Source organism: Sinohyriopsis cumingii, chromosome 5, assembly GCF_028554795.1.
Source record: "Sinohyriopsis cumingii isolate HCF-2022 chromosome 5, ASM2855479v2, whole genome shotgun sequence".
Lineage (NCBI taxonomy): Eukaryota > Metazoa > Mollusca > Bivalvia > Unionida > Unionidae > Sinohyriopsis > Sinohyriopsis cumingii.
In genome coordinates this window covers 40,499,587-40,515,510 of record NC_142965.1, presented here as the reverse complement: position 1 = coordinate 40,515,510, position 15,924 = coordinate 40,499,587, and the positions used below count along the sequence as shown (strand labels likewise).

The 15,924-nt window shown below is 39.2% G+C and overlaps 1 protein-coding gene across 8 annotated transcripts in view; it reads right to left on the bottom strand.

The window, feature by feature from the left end:
* Window positions 1-1,109: 1,109 nt before the first annotated feature.
* The window catches only part of LOC149798999 (uncharacterized), a 76,278-nt gene continuing 61,463 nt past the window's right edge, over window positions 1,110-15,924 (bottom strand). For 6 of the 8 annotated variants that reach the window (XR_016421047.1, XR_016421048.1, XR_016421049.1 and 3 more), the window contains one exon: window positions 1,110-3,425. Coding sequence is in view for 1 of the 8 variants with exons in the window: in XM_089957935.1 (XP_089814061.1) it covers window positions 6,927-7,526 (600 nt within the window). In the remaining 7 variants the exon portion in view is untranslated. Of the gene's footprint in view, window positions 3,439-6,348; window positions 8,985-15,924 lie in introns of those variants that run through there. The other 2 variants (XM_089957935.1, XM_089957938.1) reach the window with 2 other exon arrangements.

Here is a 15,924-nt window from a genome sequence, read left to right as displayed (position 1 = left end):
TATTTTCCTCAATACAGGACCCGCACTTGGGAGAAGTAGACAGTTACGGTTTCGTAGTTTCAACTCAGGGGTGGGGTTGGGAAAGGAGTGTGCTGTTCTTTTAGCCATTTCTACATTTGTAACTGTACTGAACTGGAGAGGAAAAAAACCAAATGCAATTATTCTCTGTGAATTTAGCATGGGAATTTTTTTTATAGTCATGCATGCCAACTACCAAACAAACATAATGCAAGAAATTATTCTGTCTATGAAGTGCTGGTTGGGGTGGGGTGGGAATAGAAACAATAATGGTAGAATGATATGCGAGAAGGTAAAGAAATCAGCTGAGGATCTCACTCCAATTAATTCAGAACCCTTTATGCACCATAATTCCTATGATACAAATGTAGGAATTGAATAGCGATGGAATATAATGACAGTTACCCAGGTTTCTGTGAGTTATTCGGGTTTCTTTAGCTTTATGGGCCTTACGTGTTGACAATATTAATGAGAGTGTATAAACCCAGAGCTTGTGATGTCTTACAGCAATCAGCCACCAGGGACCTGTTTATAGTGGTGTCAAGCACTGGGGCATCATGATGTAGACATGTGGCATGATATCCCTCTTGGTCACATTACCCTGACACTGGGCAACCAGACCACCAGGGCAGTCTGAGAAAATAGTAGTCTTGTAATATATATATATATATATATATATATATATATATATATATATATATATATATATATATATATATATATATATATACACACACACACACACATACATACACCTCCTGAAATGGAAAATAATTTAACGAAAGGAAAATAAATATTTTGCCTTATCATTTCCCATTATTAATTTTATGTCTTGGCCTGTGCACTTTATATATAGGGACTAATACTGATTTTAATTTTAATGATAAAAATACATTTGATAATTGTGAGAAGGTAATTGTGAGAAGACAGTAGATATACAATCTAGGACGGAAACAGAAGTCAAATAAAATAATTTCTTTTGATTCAATTATTTCCCTATTTGAAGAAACGAATTGTGGATGCTTAGAATTATGACAATGTGTGGCCTAAACGTATGGTCTTATGTGCATGCAAGTAATAAAAGAAATGTATGATGTTAAATGTTTTATTAATTTTGTTTATTTCACACAGAAACATTAAAGACCACAACATCTGAATACAAAATGAATTTGAAATCATGCAATAAAAAAGACATTGCCATTTTATCATTTCTTTCCTTAATACTTATTACAAGGCCTCTTAACATGTGAAACAAGTCTTTATTTAAATGCAAAAACTCAAGCACCAAAAATGCAGCTTCTTAGTATATAAATTTTAATTATAGTTACAACGAAATTAATGGTGTTTACAAATCACAGTATAACTTATACACTCGTCAGAAGCTGTCCAGGTGTGTAAATTCTTGAAAAACTTTTGGGACACAATGGGGGTCAATGGAGGTGGGAGACTGGTAAAAAGATTTTGACAAGCAGGACATCTTTTATGTACAGCATCTTACCTATCTGAAAACATTATTAAAGCATATATTGAATAAAATGGTAGCAAATTATGAAGAATGCAGTACAACTTGTCATTCATTTAAATCACTGTTGTAGACCTAAAGGACAGACATGGTAGGCATTTGTAGGCTGGGAAAAAGCCTTTCATTGTCCAGGGAAGCCAAATAATGGTGGCTGTGACAAAAAGCCAATTGTAAATATTTCTAATGGTAAAATTGGATTACAGCTTCTGCATTTATTGGGTATACATTTTTTAAAGCTTAATTCCTCAATTATTCATTTGCAAACAGACAGTGTAACTTTCACTACATTACTGTGTAGAGATTTAAATTCTATAAAGCAATTAAAAGCCAAATACTGTATACTTGCTGAAAAGAAAATTTACACTTACAAGGAATGTACTTCAGTAATTTTCATCTGCACCCACATATTTTGTTTGCAGAGGTACATTGTACCATTATTTAAAAAGTTCAGGTGAAACACTTAACATGTATACTGTACTCTTACATTAAAGAACGGTACAATTTGTAATTGCAAATGACTTGCAGTCACAATTAGACAATTAGAAAATCTCAATGACAATGTTTGGACTGAATATAGAAAATATATACATTTCAAAACATGTTAAACTAGGTAAGTAAATTATGAAACAACAGTGTACATGTTTTATACACAATGGATTTTTGTTACCAAAAGAACAATTTTTCTGGGAAATTCATCAGACTAAATTTTCACCACAAAACATTGGTCATTTGGATGTCGTTTTTCTAGAAAATCAATAAATGAAATTTATGGTATCCAAAAGTGGTTTACTGTTGCAAAGGCAACATTCTATCATGCATGTACATATTGTTCACTTTGTTACTTGACAGGAGGAACACATCCACTACCCACCGTTTCGTGCCCATAGGCAACTACTTTCTACTCAGATAGCCACCAAAATATTTTATGTGAATACTCTTTGGACAACAATTATTGCCCATGGTTTGATGTCAGTTCATGTTTCATATATTTATGAACATATATACATATTTAGTGCTTTAAGCCAATTACTGACACAAGTACAAGATATAAAGCATGCACACATGATAATCTAATTATTTAAATAGTGGAGCTCCCCCCACCAAGATTCATTCAATTTTAGCTTATTTACTACATGTTCCATATTTTTAAGCTTTGCTTTTAGGGCTGTTCCATTTGAACATACATAGTACCCAGGGAAGGCAGTTTTAAAAAAATATATGTACATTGATTTCACAGATTTCATATTTAAATGATAAGAAAATTCTATACTGCATCAATGGGTGAATATCCCACTTTGAAAGTGCCTTCCTGGGTCCCATGTATGATTTAATGGAATAGCAATTAATCTGGCTTCCATCATTTAAGTTTAATCAGCAATCAGAAGTAATCTGTAATAAGCTTTTTAAATTTCTTTTATTTTTTTTACCAAGCTGAAATAATAAGCAACATCTTAACCATTACTCAATAACACAATCATATAAAATACAGTTGGAGCAGATGCCTTTGCTAAACAAGAAAGGTAAACAATAATGAAAAGTGGAGCTCTATTAATTGCTCTTGCAACAGAGCAAAATTTTAACATGAGTAAACCAGTACTGATTTTTATGAGTAAAATCAAGGAAACAGCAGAAAGTGTGGTCAGAAACGTACATCCCTTTCAGTATTACTGTATACTGAGTTAGCAATACAAATAACATGTTTACTAATAATTGGTGATTCTTGATAATTTGTGCTGTTGAAGACTGACAAATTCTGCTTGTGCTCTGACAGACGAGGCAGAGGTTGCATTCTCTGTGAAAATCTGCAATCTGTAGCAGGTACATGGATTTCAGTGGAGCATAACCTTGTTCTTCTCAATCATGAGAATGACATTCATCACTGGATCTAAAAGATAAACCTACAATATTTAATGACAAATAATGCACTTAGCAGCCAGAAGGAATCATTAATCCATAAGCAACTTTCACTGTATTACTTGCAATATTTCCAAGACAGAAGAATACATTTTCAAAGAATCCGTGAACTTGAAAGTTTTAGCACATGTTTATCCGCTAGGGTCCGTATTTGAAGGATGTTTTATACGTAGGTGTAATTTTACAATTAATACTATGGACAACATAAGTATGTCACAAACAGTTTCACCTCCTATAAAGAAAAGAGAGTTAAATACGATAGTGACACAGATCTCTAATTACCAATGAATAATCTAAAGCAAGATATTACTCTTCGTTACAGCTTGTACTAGGTATAACTACAGTAGAGCTGAGTAGCCAGTATCGTTTCATTATTTACAATATAACTTTTCAAAATTGAAACTGATGAAAAGGAAAGTTTCTTGTAATAAATATTAGTTATTTATTGTCAATTTCATATAACATCCATATCTTAAATGTGATAATACCTGATTACTATGTGACGTTTTATGTTATTTTTCTTTGCTCATGCTAATAACCTGTGTAACTGGGATGCAATGGCCACACCACAGCCTTCATTAACATATTTGCATTAATGAGCCACATGTAAACATTTGCACATGAACTATATTACACTAGTGAAGAGTGGCGGAGTGGTCTAAAGCGCTCTCCATTACGGATCACTGCCATCTCACCTCTGTCTGTCTGTGGGTTCGAGTCTCGGATTCAGCCAATGTGGGTATGTGGGAAAGCTTGCCAGTAGCTTCTCGTGGGTCGGTGGTTCTTTCTATGGGTTTTCCCTGGTTCTTCCTCCACCATTAATACTGGCCGCCATGTATAGCCTATCATGTGCTGAAAAATGGCGTTAAACCCTACACCAACAACAACAACAACAACAACACTAGTGAAGAGTTCTTTTTGCTTTAAAGGAAAATATTGTGTGAGATGAATAATATACGTTGGGGTTTGGACTCCCCAATGTAACCCCTTGACTGCGATTTACTTGTCTTGGTTAAAACCATAACATAGATTTTATATGTATTTCCCAGAAAGGAGGAATGGACAGGTGAAAATAATGAGAACGAAGTAAGAATTATTTTATTTAGCAAACAGAAAATGAATTTCTTTTTTTCTGAATTTCTATGAAGGAATGAATCAATTTAAAAGATTTTTTCCATATCATTCCAGAATAGTTTTCCTTTTAAAAATATCATATTTAAAAAAAGTTATGGCAATTAACATTTCAGATTAAATGTTACTATTAGGAATTGTTATGTTAATAGATTTAGGTGTGGATCTCATCAAGAAAGGGAAAAACATTTTTTTCTGCAGTATAATTGCAGCAACTTTTTTTCTTCACTTTTGGAAACATTTTGGTGAAATCTCTAACACTTATAGAGCTTAGTGAACTGCATCAATGTTTGTTGAAAAATCAATTTTATGCTGCCAAATAATAATATAAAGATCATGAAATTAATATATCACTCTTTAAATGACTAGCAAACAATTCATACAGTGACAATAGTATTAATATTTGTACGTAAAAGCATGGAAGCATTATGGCAGTTTCACTTTCATTTAGTTATGCAACTCAATCAACACTTTGTTATTCATAAATACTTATATCTACCATACTTACCGTATATGTTGAGACACCATAAATTAATTCTGAATGTACATTTTTGTGCACTGTATGTTCTGGGACACATTGTTTCTTTTCCAGTCTTAAGTTGTGGGCACGTTTTAAATCATTTGAAAATTACATGTCGGAAATGCACTCCAACTTAAATTTTTATTTAAAAAATTATAAAACTGTACTTTTGTTTAATCCATTGCAGCATCATCTCAACAACCCAACCCTTCTCCTGCACATATATGATCCATTCCTTCAGTGCATGATTTAGTTTTGTCATACAGTGAAAATGTATTGTTGGACACAACACATCTCCTAATAAGCGGAAACTGTATGGACTAAAGTCATTTTACTTAAGATCTGCACCAGTCATGCTAATTCTCACACTTTCAACCACCATCTTATTGACAGTCCATCCAGGAATGAGATCAAACCACACTGGAATTTCATCCATGTTAATGATCATATTGTCTGCAAAATCATCTACTCTTCTGGGCTTCATGAATGCATCAAATGATTTTATTTTCTCCAAATCATCTAGGTGACCCTAGATCATCGATGTCCATGCATGAAGTACTATATTATGTCACTTTAGAAATTGTTTCATTATTTCAATTTATTTCCAAAATTCCTGTGAAAACTGGTCAAATAGAAGCAAAGTAGTTTCCTTATGTGGACCGACTTTGTGTGTGTGTGTATATATATATATATATATATATATATATATATATATATATATATATATATAATCAGAACACTTAAAAGAATCCAAAGTCGGCTTGCTTTGAAAAAAATAACCTTTATATTGATATCCTTTAAACAATAATCGGCTTAAAAGTATCCAAAGTTGTCTTCCAAGGTCAGCTTGCTTTGCAACAAAAAAATAACCTTTGCCTTCAATATCCTGCTGGCAAAATGACAAATAATGATTTTTATTTGCAAGATACTGCCATATAATTGAACTGGATATAATTTGAATTTGATTTGATTTGAATTTTTTTTATATACTTAGCTTTAACAATTTTTCAGTCATATAGCTACGATGTCTGCAATGTGGCAGTTTATAGTGATGTCTAACACTGGGGCATCATGCCGCAGACATGTAGCATGATGTCCCACCCAGTCACATTATCCTGACACCAGGCCTACCAGTCCTAACACTAACCTCTTAATGCTGACCGCCAAGCGAGGCAGGAACTGGATATAATACAATCCTGGTTATTTTGCACATAACACTGTGTCATGGGTGAATGGCACATACCTTCAAGCAATCATTCATGTCTCTGCTGCATATTTGGAGTGTGTGGATACATTTTCTTTAATGCTCATGATGGAAAAGAGAGAGGACTAAGTGATAACAATACAATGTTAATTGATAACAATACAATGTTAATTTCTTTCATTTTATTATCAAATAAGTGTTTTGTTTATCAATTTTAATGCAACATGGGGGTACAAATTAAACACAAAAGTAGTGAAAGGGGATACGCTAGCGTCAATGGAAATTAGCATTACAGACCCCCTTGGGACAATCTAGCGTCAATGGAAAATTAACATGGAGAAAAATCGTGGGACAATCTAGCGTCAAGGGGAATTTAACATGGGAATAAATCGTGGGACAATCTAGCGTCAAGGGGAATTTAACATGGGAATAAATTGTGGGACTGTCTAGCGTCAAGGGGAATGGAATATGGGATTTTTTTTTTTTTTTTAAAAATTTTTTAAATTTAAATTTAAATTTAAATTTAAATTTAAAAAAAGGGGTAGGCAATGGAAAGGCTATCTCTTTTCGAGAAATATGGGGGCCCTGAAAAGGGCCTTTGGGTTTTTCTTCTTCTTTTAACTTCTTAACTTCTTCCACCATCCTCTTATTTTGTCCATCATTCCTTTCTTCTTTTTCTTTTCTGTTTCCGGCAGCCAGTCCGGGTGGCCCATGGCCCGGAACTTCTCTTGGATTTTCATCCAGTTTGTGTTCAGTTTTTCGAATTCATCCTTTTTTTTTCTATTTTCTTCTTCTTCTTTTCTTTCCTTTGACCACTTTTCTTTGATCTTCTTGACCTCTTCGGTCAGCACATTCCTCATTAGTTCTTCAGCTTTCTTAAGTTTTTCTAACCCCCACTTCGCGAAACACCAATCTGTCCATTCTACAATGTCTTCTAGAAAGCACCTTGCACTCGTCACATGATCTATCGCTTCTTTTAACTTACCCACTTTGACATACGGTGGGTTAATTAAACCTCTGATTCTCTTCTCCTCATCCTCTATCATTTCTTTTACAATATTTACGGATAAGTGGAGGCTGGTTACTTGTCTTGAGACGAAGTCTTTTGTCACTGCATACCTCCATTCCTGTTCAACCCTTTCTACTACACTCAATCCATCCACCATCCAATACCAACTTCCCATAAGATCGTTGTATAAAGCTGAAGCTGCTGGCATCTTCTTGTTTGCTTATTCCGTAGAATGGGTTCCAATGGCCAACACTGTTAGTTTTATACTGAAAGCGCGTACGTGAAGGAAAACATCCCCCTAAAACATAAAATTGATCTTACCTAGATCATGACCCAACAACGCGCGAACGTGAAGGAAAACATCCCCCTACTTTTTCATTTCATATAATATAACCCTAACTATACTCTCTACATACGCTAAGAATCAATAAATAAACCCATAATCTACTATTCACACAAACTTACTTCAGCATTTACAAACACAAACACAAACACACAAACTTACTTCAGCATTTACAAACACAAACACACAAACACATACACTTCCACTATTAATAAAGAGTTAGTGTTTATATTCACACTACTCTACCTACACACATTGGCAAATTGATCGTTATTTCTTTTCTAGAGTATTGGGTAGCCCTGAAAAGGGCTGTTGGTTTTTTTCAACTCCAGATGCACCTATCTAATGGTTGCACCTTCCAGGCCTGGCGCCACACACGCATCTTTGACTCCAGTCTCTTTTTACTTTTTGTCTTGAGAGTGCAGAGGCGGGATGATTCGCTTCAGCACCCCAATCCTCTGTCTCGGGAATATTGTACGACATCCTCTCTTCTAGTTTTTTTTCCTCTTCTTCCCTCTCTCTTCTCTCCTCCTCTTCCTTCTTTATTCTTGCTTCTTCTACGATAGCCTCCGCTGATAGTTCGTTTACTATGCGCCTGGCATATTCCAGGTGCATCTGGAGTTCTAGCAGCTTCACAATTCTGGTGTTCATTCTTCTGGTGGTGGTGGTGTTGATCAATCAACAAGGGTAGCTGGACTGCCGAACGAGTTTCAATTTATACTGAAAGCGCGGACGTGAAGGAAAACATCCCCTAAAAACATAAAATTCATCTTACCTAGATCATGACCAAAAAAACAACAACAACGCGCGGACCTAAAAGAAACACTCACTCACTTTTTATGCTACCCATCACTATTTTAAAATTTTTTATTAATCACTTCAATAGACTATCCACATACGCAAAGCAATCCAATCTAACTCCAAATATACACCTCAAACACCAAAAAAGACATAATTTTAATCTACTATCCACACCAACCTACTTTATCACTTACTAACACACAAACACACAATCCTATACACAAACACATACCCTCACTTTTTTAAAAAAAGAGTTAGTGTTTATTTTCACACTACTCTACCTACACACACATTGGCAAATCGATCTTTATTTCTTTTCTAGAGTATTGGGTAGCCTGAAAAGGGCTGGTTTTTTTTGTTTGCTATGGCATTCTTTTTTAGTTTCTAAGAATGCGATGTCCTCTGAGGATAGACTTTCTGGCGATAGGTCTGCTTCTTCGGAAAGAGAAGAAGAACTCTTTGGTGTCGATACGGCAATCGACAAAGCCTCTGTCAGCTTCAGGTTGTTGCTGCTGTTGCTGCTGTTGCTGCTGTCTCTGAAGTCTGTACTTCTCTGTCCATTCTTCTTTTTCCCTGTTCATTTCTTCTCTGAAGAGCTCTTCTATCAGGTCTTCAGTGATTTTTAACATTCTCACATTCTCTATTTCTTCTGGCTTCGGTATCAGACTGTGTCTGACCCTATGCAGATTCATGTAGGCTTCGTTGAGCTTAGCTAGTTTGGAGCACATCTTCTTAGGAGGATGAGTCGACAATGGATGGTTAGACTGGAAACAACCCCGGTTCTTAAAGTCAAAGCGCGGACGTGAAGGAAAACATCCCCCACACGGTTTTCGAGTCGCAACGTTCAGTGAGTGTCATGAGAGGGATAGTAAGAAATGAAAGAGCATCAATCGAACATTCTTATAGCTAAACAAACCACAAAGGCATTTTTTTCAAAAGACATTTTTTATTCAAAAATCACTTAACACTAAACAACAACTCTAACATTTTTTAACAATAATCCAACACTATAACATCAAACATTTTTCTAATCACTAACATTTTTTTCTCAATAGACAACCTACTTTAAACAGGGCTGACAACGTTGTGAATGAAATTGTGATTTCCACTGTTGGAAATCATTAGGCCATTGATGGACACTACGTTTCCTAGCTTGAGACAAAAGATAAGCATAATGGTCACAAAACCATCGATCTACTTTCACATCGTTTCTAGCAGAAGAACGAGGATCGAAATGAGTCACTAAATGTTCTAAGGAATAGCCCAGGCTGCGATGATGCAGAAAATACACACAGTATTGTCCACACACCAAGGAATCTGTGCCTTGTAATTTCACGTTATTGAATCGGGTGGTTTGAGCATTTCTTCTCATAAAGTCGATGATATCGTCTTCCAAAGGGGGCAATCCGTACGAATCGAAATATTCCACACATCCTTCTTGAGGAAAGTAGACGGCTACCCAGTGGGTTCCTGGGAGATGACTGTCGTCCGTGTTGATCACGTAAGCTTGATGGTCTTTAGGTTTGCGATGAGGGAGTTCATCTTTAGCACAGACGACAGGATTCCAAGAAGCCGTATACGAACTGTGGTTCAAAAGGTAATAAAGTTCCCAGGTATCCATTGATTTGTGTGTGGTTTTTTTTCTTCTTCTTCACAGGTAATAATAAGTCGTCAATTCGATCCTGACTTTTTGCTTGAAAATGTCTGACGAATAAACGGTTATTCGTTCTGTTTCCTCACTCTGATTCAGGAGAGCTTCGATACGATGGATCTCTTGAGTGGTTAATGGTGGACAAGAATGTTCACGCAAGTCTTTATACCACTGGTGCAACACGTCTTTGTTTGAGATGAGACTCCAAGCTTCGTCCAGATACTCGTCCAATTTTTCTTCTTCACTCAACATCAGGCATTTATCGTGTTGAATTTGACTGGGATGATCGTTTTGACATCCATAACAATTTTTCTTGATCAATTCCGTCATTTTGTCGACCAAGTGTTTGGCAAAACAGGAGACTAAATGGGCTTCTTGTTCTGGCCATCTTGACTTCATCATGATCACTTCTTTTGCCACAGTTTCCTCACATTCTATCTCCAAAGTTTCTCCACTTTATAAAGAGGGATAACAGTCTTCCATGGCTTCTAGTAATCTAGAATGACTTCTCTCAAACTGTTGATTTCTATCGTATTATCAAATTCTGCATACAGGATGACGTTCACTGTGTTCCCTGCTTCCAGTGGATTCGCAAACTGAATTTCCACACGAATCTGGCCAGATTTTATAGGGTGGAAATGTCCCTCGTCGCTGCCTTGGTCAGGAGTGAAATCGAAAGCCCACAAAGCGTAGCCTCCTGCGTAATCGTCGTACGTAATGCCGTGACTGGTGTTGGTTCCTAACTGACCGGTGGCTTCGTACAGGGACAAGTACGATCTCAAGTAATTTCTGTCAGCAAACTTAGGCTCGAAAGGTCGGGTACACAAGGTCTTGCCGTCGCGACTGACTTCAATCTTGGACACTTTGTAATGTTGAAACTCAAAAGGATTTTCGTCGTAGGCTCCGTTGAAGGCTGAATTCTTGACGATACCAACAATCAAACGTTTGGGTAACTGTCCTTGGAACAGATGATCTTCGATCATGGATTGCTGTCCAGGAGGAATGGTGAAGGTTTTCACTTCTACGCGTCGGATCGGGTACTTGGCGGTCGTTCTGCTCAACGTCTGACTGATGTCGTTACCTACTTTAGGCAACACTTCTACGCGACGCACGTAAAGTCTGGCTTCTTGGATGATGGTTTTGTAAGTGGAATTTTCTGCAGCCATCAAATGGAAAGCGGCACTGCTGCGATTCAGTCTCAGGCGGACATCCACCCCGTTCAGCAAATACTTTTCTTGCAACCACATGTCCAAATGCAAGCGATCCATTAGTTCTAAACTACGACTTCCAGCAATTTTCTTTTGTCGTTCTACAAATCCCGTTGTATTTGGATTATCCGCCGCAGTAAGTATAATTTTGTTGAACCTAGTCGCTTGGTCAGGTTTCCATACCACGCAAGCATCCAGATGAGTGCCCTTGGCTTCTTTTCCGTACGTCAAGAGATTTTCCAGGTAGGCACGATAAGGGTAAGTATCCATGCTGCTGCTGACTAGTTTGTTATTCAAGTACAAGTCCACCTCGCTGAACAAGGAATGCATGAAATTGTTGACGGGAGCTACTGCTTCATCAGCGTCTATGTTAGCGGGGGGTGTTCCTTCTTTCACTTGCACTTTCAAGTACAAGTAACTGCTATTCAGATCGATGTAATCTTCGGGCTGTCCTTTGATTTCGAACTCGATGGGAGCGGAATCGGTCAATGAGGAGACGGGATGAAATTCCACCCACTGAGATTCTTGCATCGTCATCATGGTGGCGGGCATGGCAAACAGATCCAGTTCCGTCTTGGAACAAGCGCAAGATTCTCGGTGCATCATTTTTTTGTTGCTGTGTCTCAATAATCGAAAACGTCTAAGTCTCGAACGGTTCTTCTTTTCTTGGCCTTTCTAGCTTGAAGTCTAGTGAAAGGGTGTTTTCTTCGTCGTCTCTTTCTGCCTTGTCCTTGCTGAATGCCTGACTCGGTAGCGTGCAGGGCATTTATAGGTGTTTCTCGTCGGCCCAAAAGGTCTTTGCCCGTTTGCAGCAAGACATTTTTGCCTGCCCTCATGAAGGCTTCTTTGGGGTTTTGTTTGTCGATGATGACAATTTGGAGAAATTCTTTGCCTTGCGTCAGTGCCGCATCTTTCAAGGCGTGCAATCCGCGTGTCACCATCGGTTTCAACACCGGGGCCACCGAACGAAAGGCCGATTTTAACATATCTCCTAAACCGTGTCCTCGCTGCCGAGCAACCCCTCGCTACACTGGATACATGACTTACGAGTCGTGAGAGAACCGTTTTCGAAAATGGAGTTTCACCGTGACTTTTCCTTTGGTGAATGGAATATTTTGTCCCAAATCTCCTTTTATAGTAATGTTGACCGTGTCCAAATACGACTTGCTGACCGGCAAATAGTGAGGATGGACAAATTCGCGGTGGACGTGGTAAGTGTTTCCACCTTCCTCGTCAGCGTTTGCGGCAGAATCCACTTTGAAAGGAATGACACGCAGTAACGGTACGGAGGTGTGTCCCACCACGTTGTATTCCACCACATCGGAATACACAAACATCAAATTCAGTCCTTGGTTCAGTTCTACCGGGGTACGAAAATACTGGCCAAAAGACTCGTTGTTGTAAATGACTGATTTTTGGGGTGGTGTTTGTTGTTCTACTTTCTTCCTCATCTTTATGTCACCGCCCAACATATCAAACAATTCATCATAAAAATAGAAACCCATGATTTTATCCCCCTCAGGAAATTTCATCAGGAAGCGACGAGCTGTTTTGTGGTATTCCAGGGTGACAGTTTTGTTCTTGACATTCTTAAAAGCTTCCCCAAACACGCCATTAAACTTGGTGGCTATGGTGTTGACCAAATGTTGACCACTAAAATAATAGCCTGGGGGAATGAACAACTGATAGTCGGTCCACTTTGGATTTTCTTTGTTAGGGTTTTTCATGGTATATTTGCTATGGGTATCCATCCACTGTTGTATTTGTTCGTCATAAACTTCCACCTCAAATTTATTTTGATTGGCAACGACATTGAGGACTTGGGTCGGGTGAATCATTTCTACTAAAGCCACTTCCCAATGGGCTTCGTGATCTAAGGGGATGGCTTGAGGTAATTTGGCCGTGTAACAGCACAACGTGTTATTGGGAAACACCTCCATGGAACTGTCACTGGGTAAGGTTAAGTAAAATTGGTTTTCGTGACTCATAATTCCAGAGTTCTGTGGCTGTCCGAGGGGTTAGTGGATGTCAGAGGCGTGTCTCCGCCCAAAATGGGGTTCTGGTTGTGGTTGTTGTTGGAGTGGTGACTGGCACTGGCACTGGACACAACGTTCCCGTTCGAGGAGAATTTCAGGGAGGGATTGGGAAGCAGGTAACCGATGCAACTGCTCAATAAAATGGTCCACAATTGTTTGTCTCCTTGTTGCAAACTCAAATTGGCGATGGCTGCCCCGATGACACAATACACCACGAAGATTTGGCAGAAAAAGACGATTTGCGTTTTAGGCACACGTTCTCCACACCACACCCACAAGGGTTGTTTTTGTAAATCTTGCACAGAAGAACTAGGTGAAGAAGGACTGGTCGACGTAGCTGCGTCTGCTGTGTGAAAGGGCATGATGGTCACTTCTTCTTTTTATAGTCGATGACTTGTGAAGCGTCGATCCAAGACTCGAAACTGGGTGGATATCCTTTCCAACGTACTTTGACTTCTTTGACACGTCGTTTGCCCACTTTACGGGTTCTGCGTTCGAGAATGCTTTCGATGTCGTACACGTCGTCTTCTTTTTTGGTGACACGTTGTAACTCGGGCAAATAAAACGTTCCTTTGAGTACTTCTCCGTTCATGTCTTCCAATTTATAGACGGCAGGATGACGGCCATGCACTCGTCCAGTGACGCGAAACAATTCGGTCGTCCAGTTAGGTAAGTAACCTTTGTCGAAAGTGCGTTTGGTTTTGCCAATGCGCACCCAATCTCCTACGGCCAACTCTCCACTTTTCTTGGGGACAGCCCTCGTCGGGGACGTACCGAACAGGCGCTCAAACACCAGCACTTCGTTGTCGGGAGTCACGTCTTGCGGGGCACGTCCGATGCTTCGATGGTAAGATTGGTTGTACGCTTGCACCAGGTGCGGTAAGATGTCGATGTACTTCAGAGTGTGGTGATGCGTAAAATATTTCCACATGCGTTCTTTCAAAGTGCGTTGGAAACGTTCCACGATGCTGGCTTTGGTTTCGGGATTCTCGGTGGTAAAAAAATGAATGTCACGTTTCTTTAATTCTTTTTGGAAAGCTTGGTTCAGAAATTCGGTGCCTTTGTCCGTTTGCCATCGAAGAGGGTGACGACCGCTTTGTTTCAACACCCGTTGCAGGGCTCGCACTAACTCGCTGCTCGATTTGGAAGTCAAGGGCACGACCCAGGCAAATTTGGAAAAGACGTCGATGACACAAAACAAATATTTGTAGCCACGATTATAGCTGGCCAAATGAGAGACATCGGCTAAATCGGCTTGCCATTGATGATCGATGCCTTCCACTCGGGTGCGACTTCTGGCAAACTTGCGTCGAATGGGTTTGTGTAAAGTGTAGGTAGCTTGTTCTTGTAACCATCGTTGCACTTGAGGTAAACGGAGACTTTTCAGTCGCGTTTTGGCAGCACGATACAATTTTTGAACTCCTGCGTAACCTGCAGGATGCGAGGGATCGTAGTAAATGCTGGCTAAGACTTTTTCCATTTTTTTTGTGTTGGTGTGTTAATAAGTCACCCACTCTTCGGTGATGCTACTTTGGGTGGGTCGAATGGGTGGTTTGGAAACGGATTTACGTGTCCGATGGGCTACGGGAGTAGAAGTCGAAGGTAGTGGTGGAGGTGGAGGTGGCAATGGAATGGCTTTGGTCTTCTTTTCTTTTTTCACTTCTGGTTTCCCTTCTTTCTTTTTCACTTCTGTCGAAGGAGGCGTGGACATCATCTTTTTAACCCAAGCTTTCATTTCTTCTCGTTGGGGTGTAGGGGACGGGGTCAACAAGGATGCTGCAATCTTACTCGAAATGGGAGCTGCTGACGGTGTTTGAAACACTTCTCGCATCTCTTCTTCCTCAGGTCTTTGTGGGGTAGCATCTCTGGTGACCCTTGGGGATGGTAGTGGTGGTGGTGGTAATGATGATGATGGTGCTGGACTTTTCATCAAGGTCTTAAAATCTTTCAGAGTGGGTAGAGCTGTTTCGTCTAAAGCTTTCTGGTGAAAGAGTTGCAGTCGTTGCAGGAGTTGACCGTACTTTTGCGATTTTTCTGTTTCGGACAAATCTTGGCGATCCATCAAGGACTGCAATTCGTGTTGTAACTGGGACATCTCGCTCAAATTGGGATTGGGAGGTAAATGCGGGGTGCGTTGTTCTTGCCACCGATGGTATTCCATCCATCGTTTGTAAGGCACTAAAGCTAGTTTTCGTCCTTCCATGGGGTTGTCAGGGGTGAATTCTAAGATCTTGGGACTTCCGAGGGCCTTTTTATTTTGCTCCCACCAGTCCTCCCAACATGGTTCCCAAGACTCCTTTCAGTATGGGGTCTAACAAGAGAGGTAAAATGCCTCCACGTTGGACCAACATCTTCTTTTTTTGACGAATGGGAATTTTCTTTTGAACCATTTTCCGAAGAACGTGACGATGTTTGCCTAAGCATTGTTTCTGGTGTTTGGACAAAGGGATCGTGCCTTTCAAGACGTTCAAACAACATTCGCACACGGTATCGATGACCTCTTTGGAGGCCGTTTGAATGAGTTTTTTTCGTAGGGGTGGAGAAGCTTTGGACAGGACAGATAACAT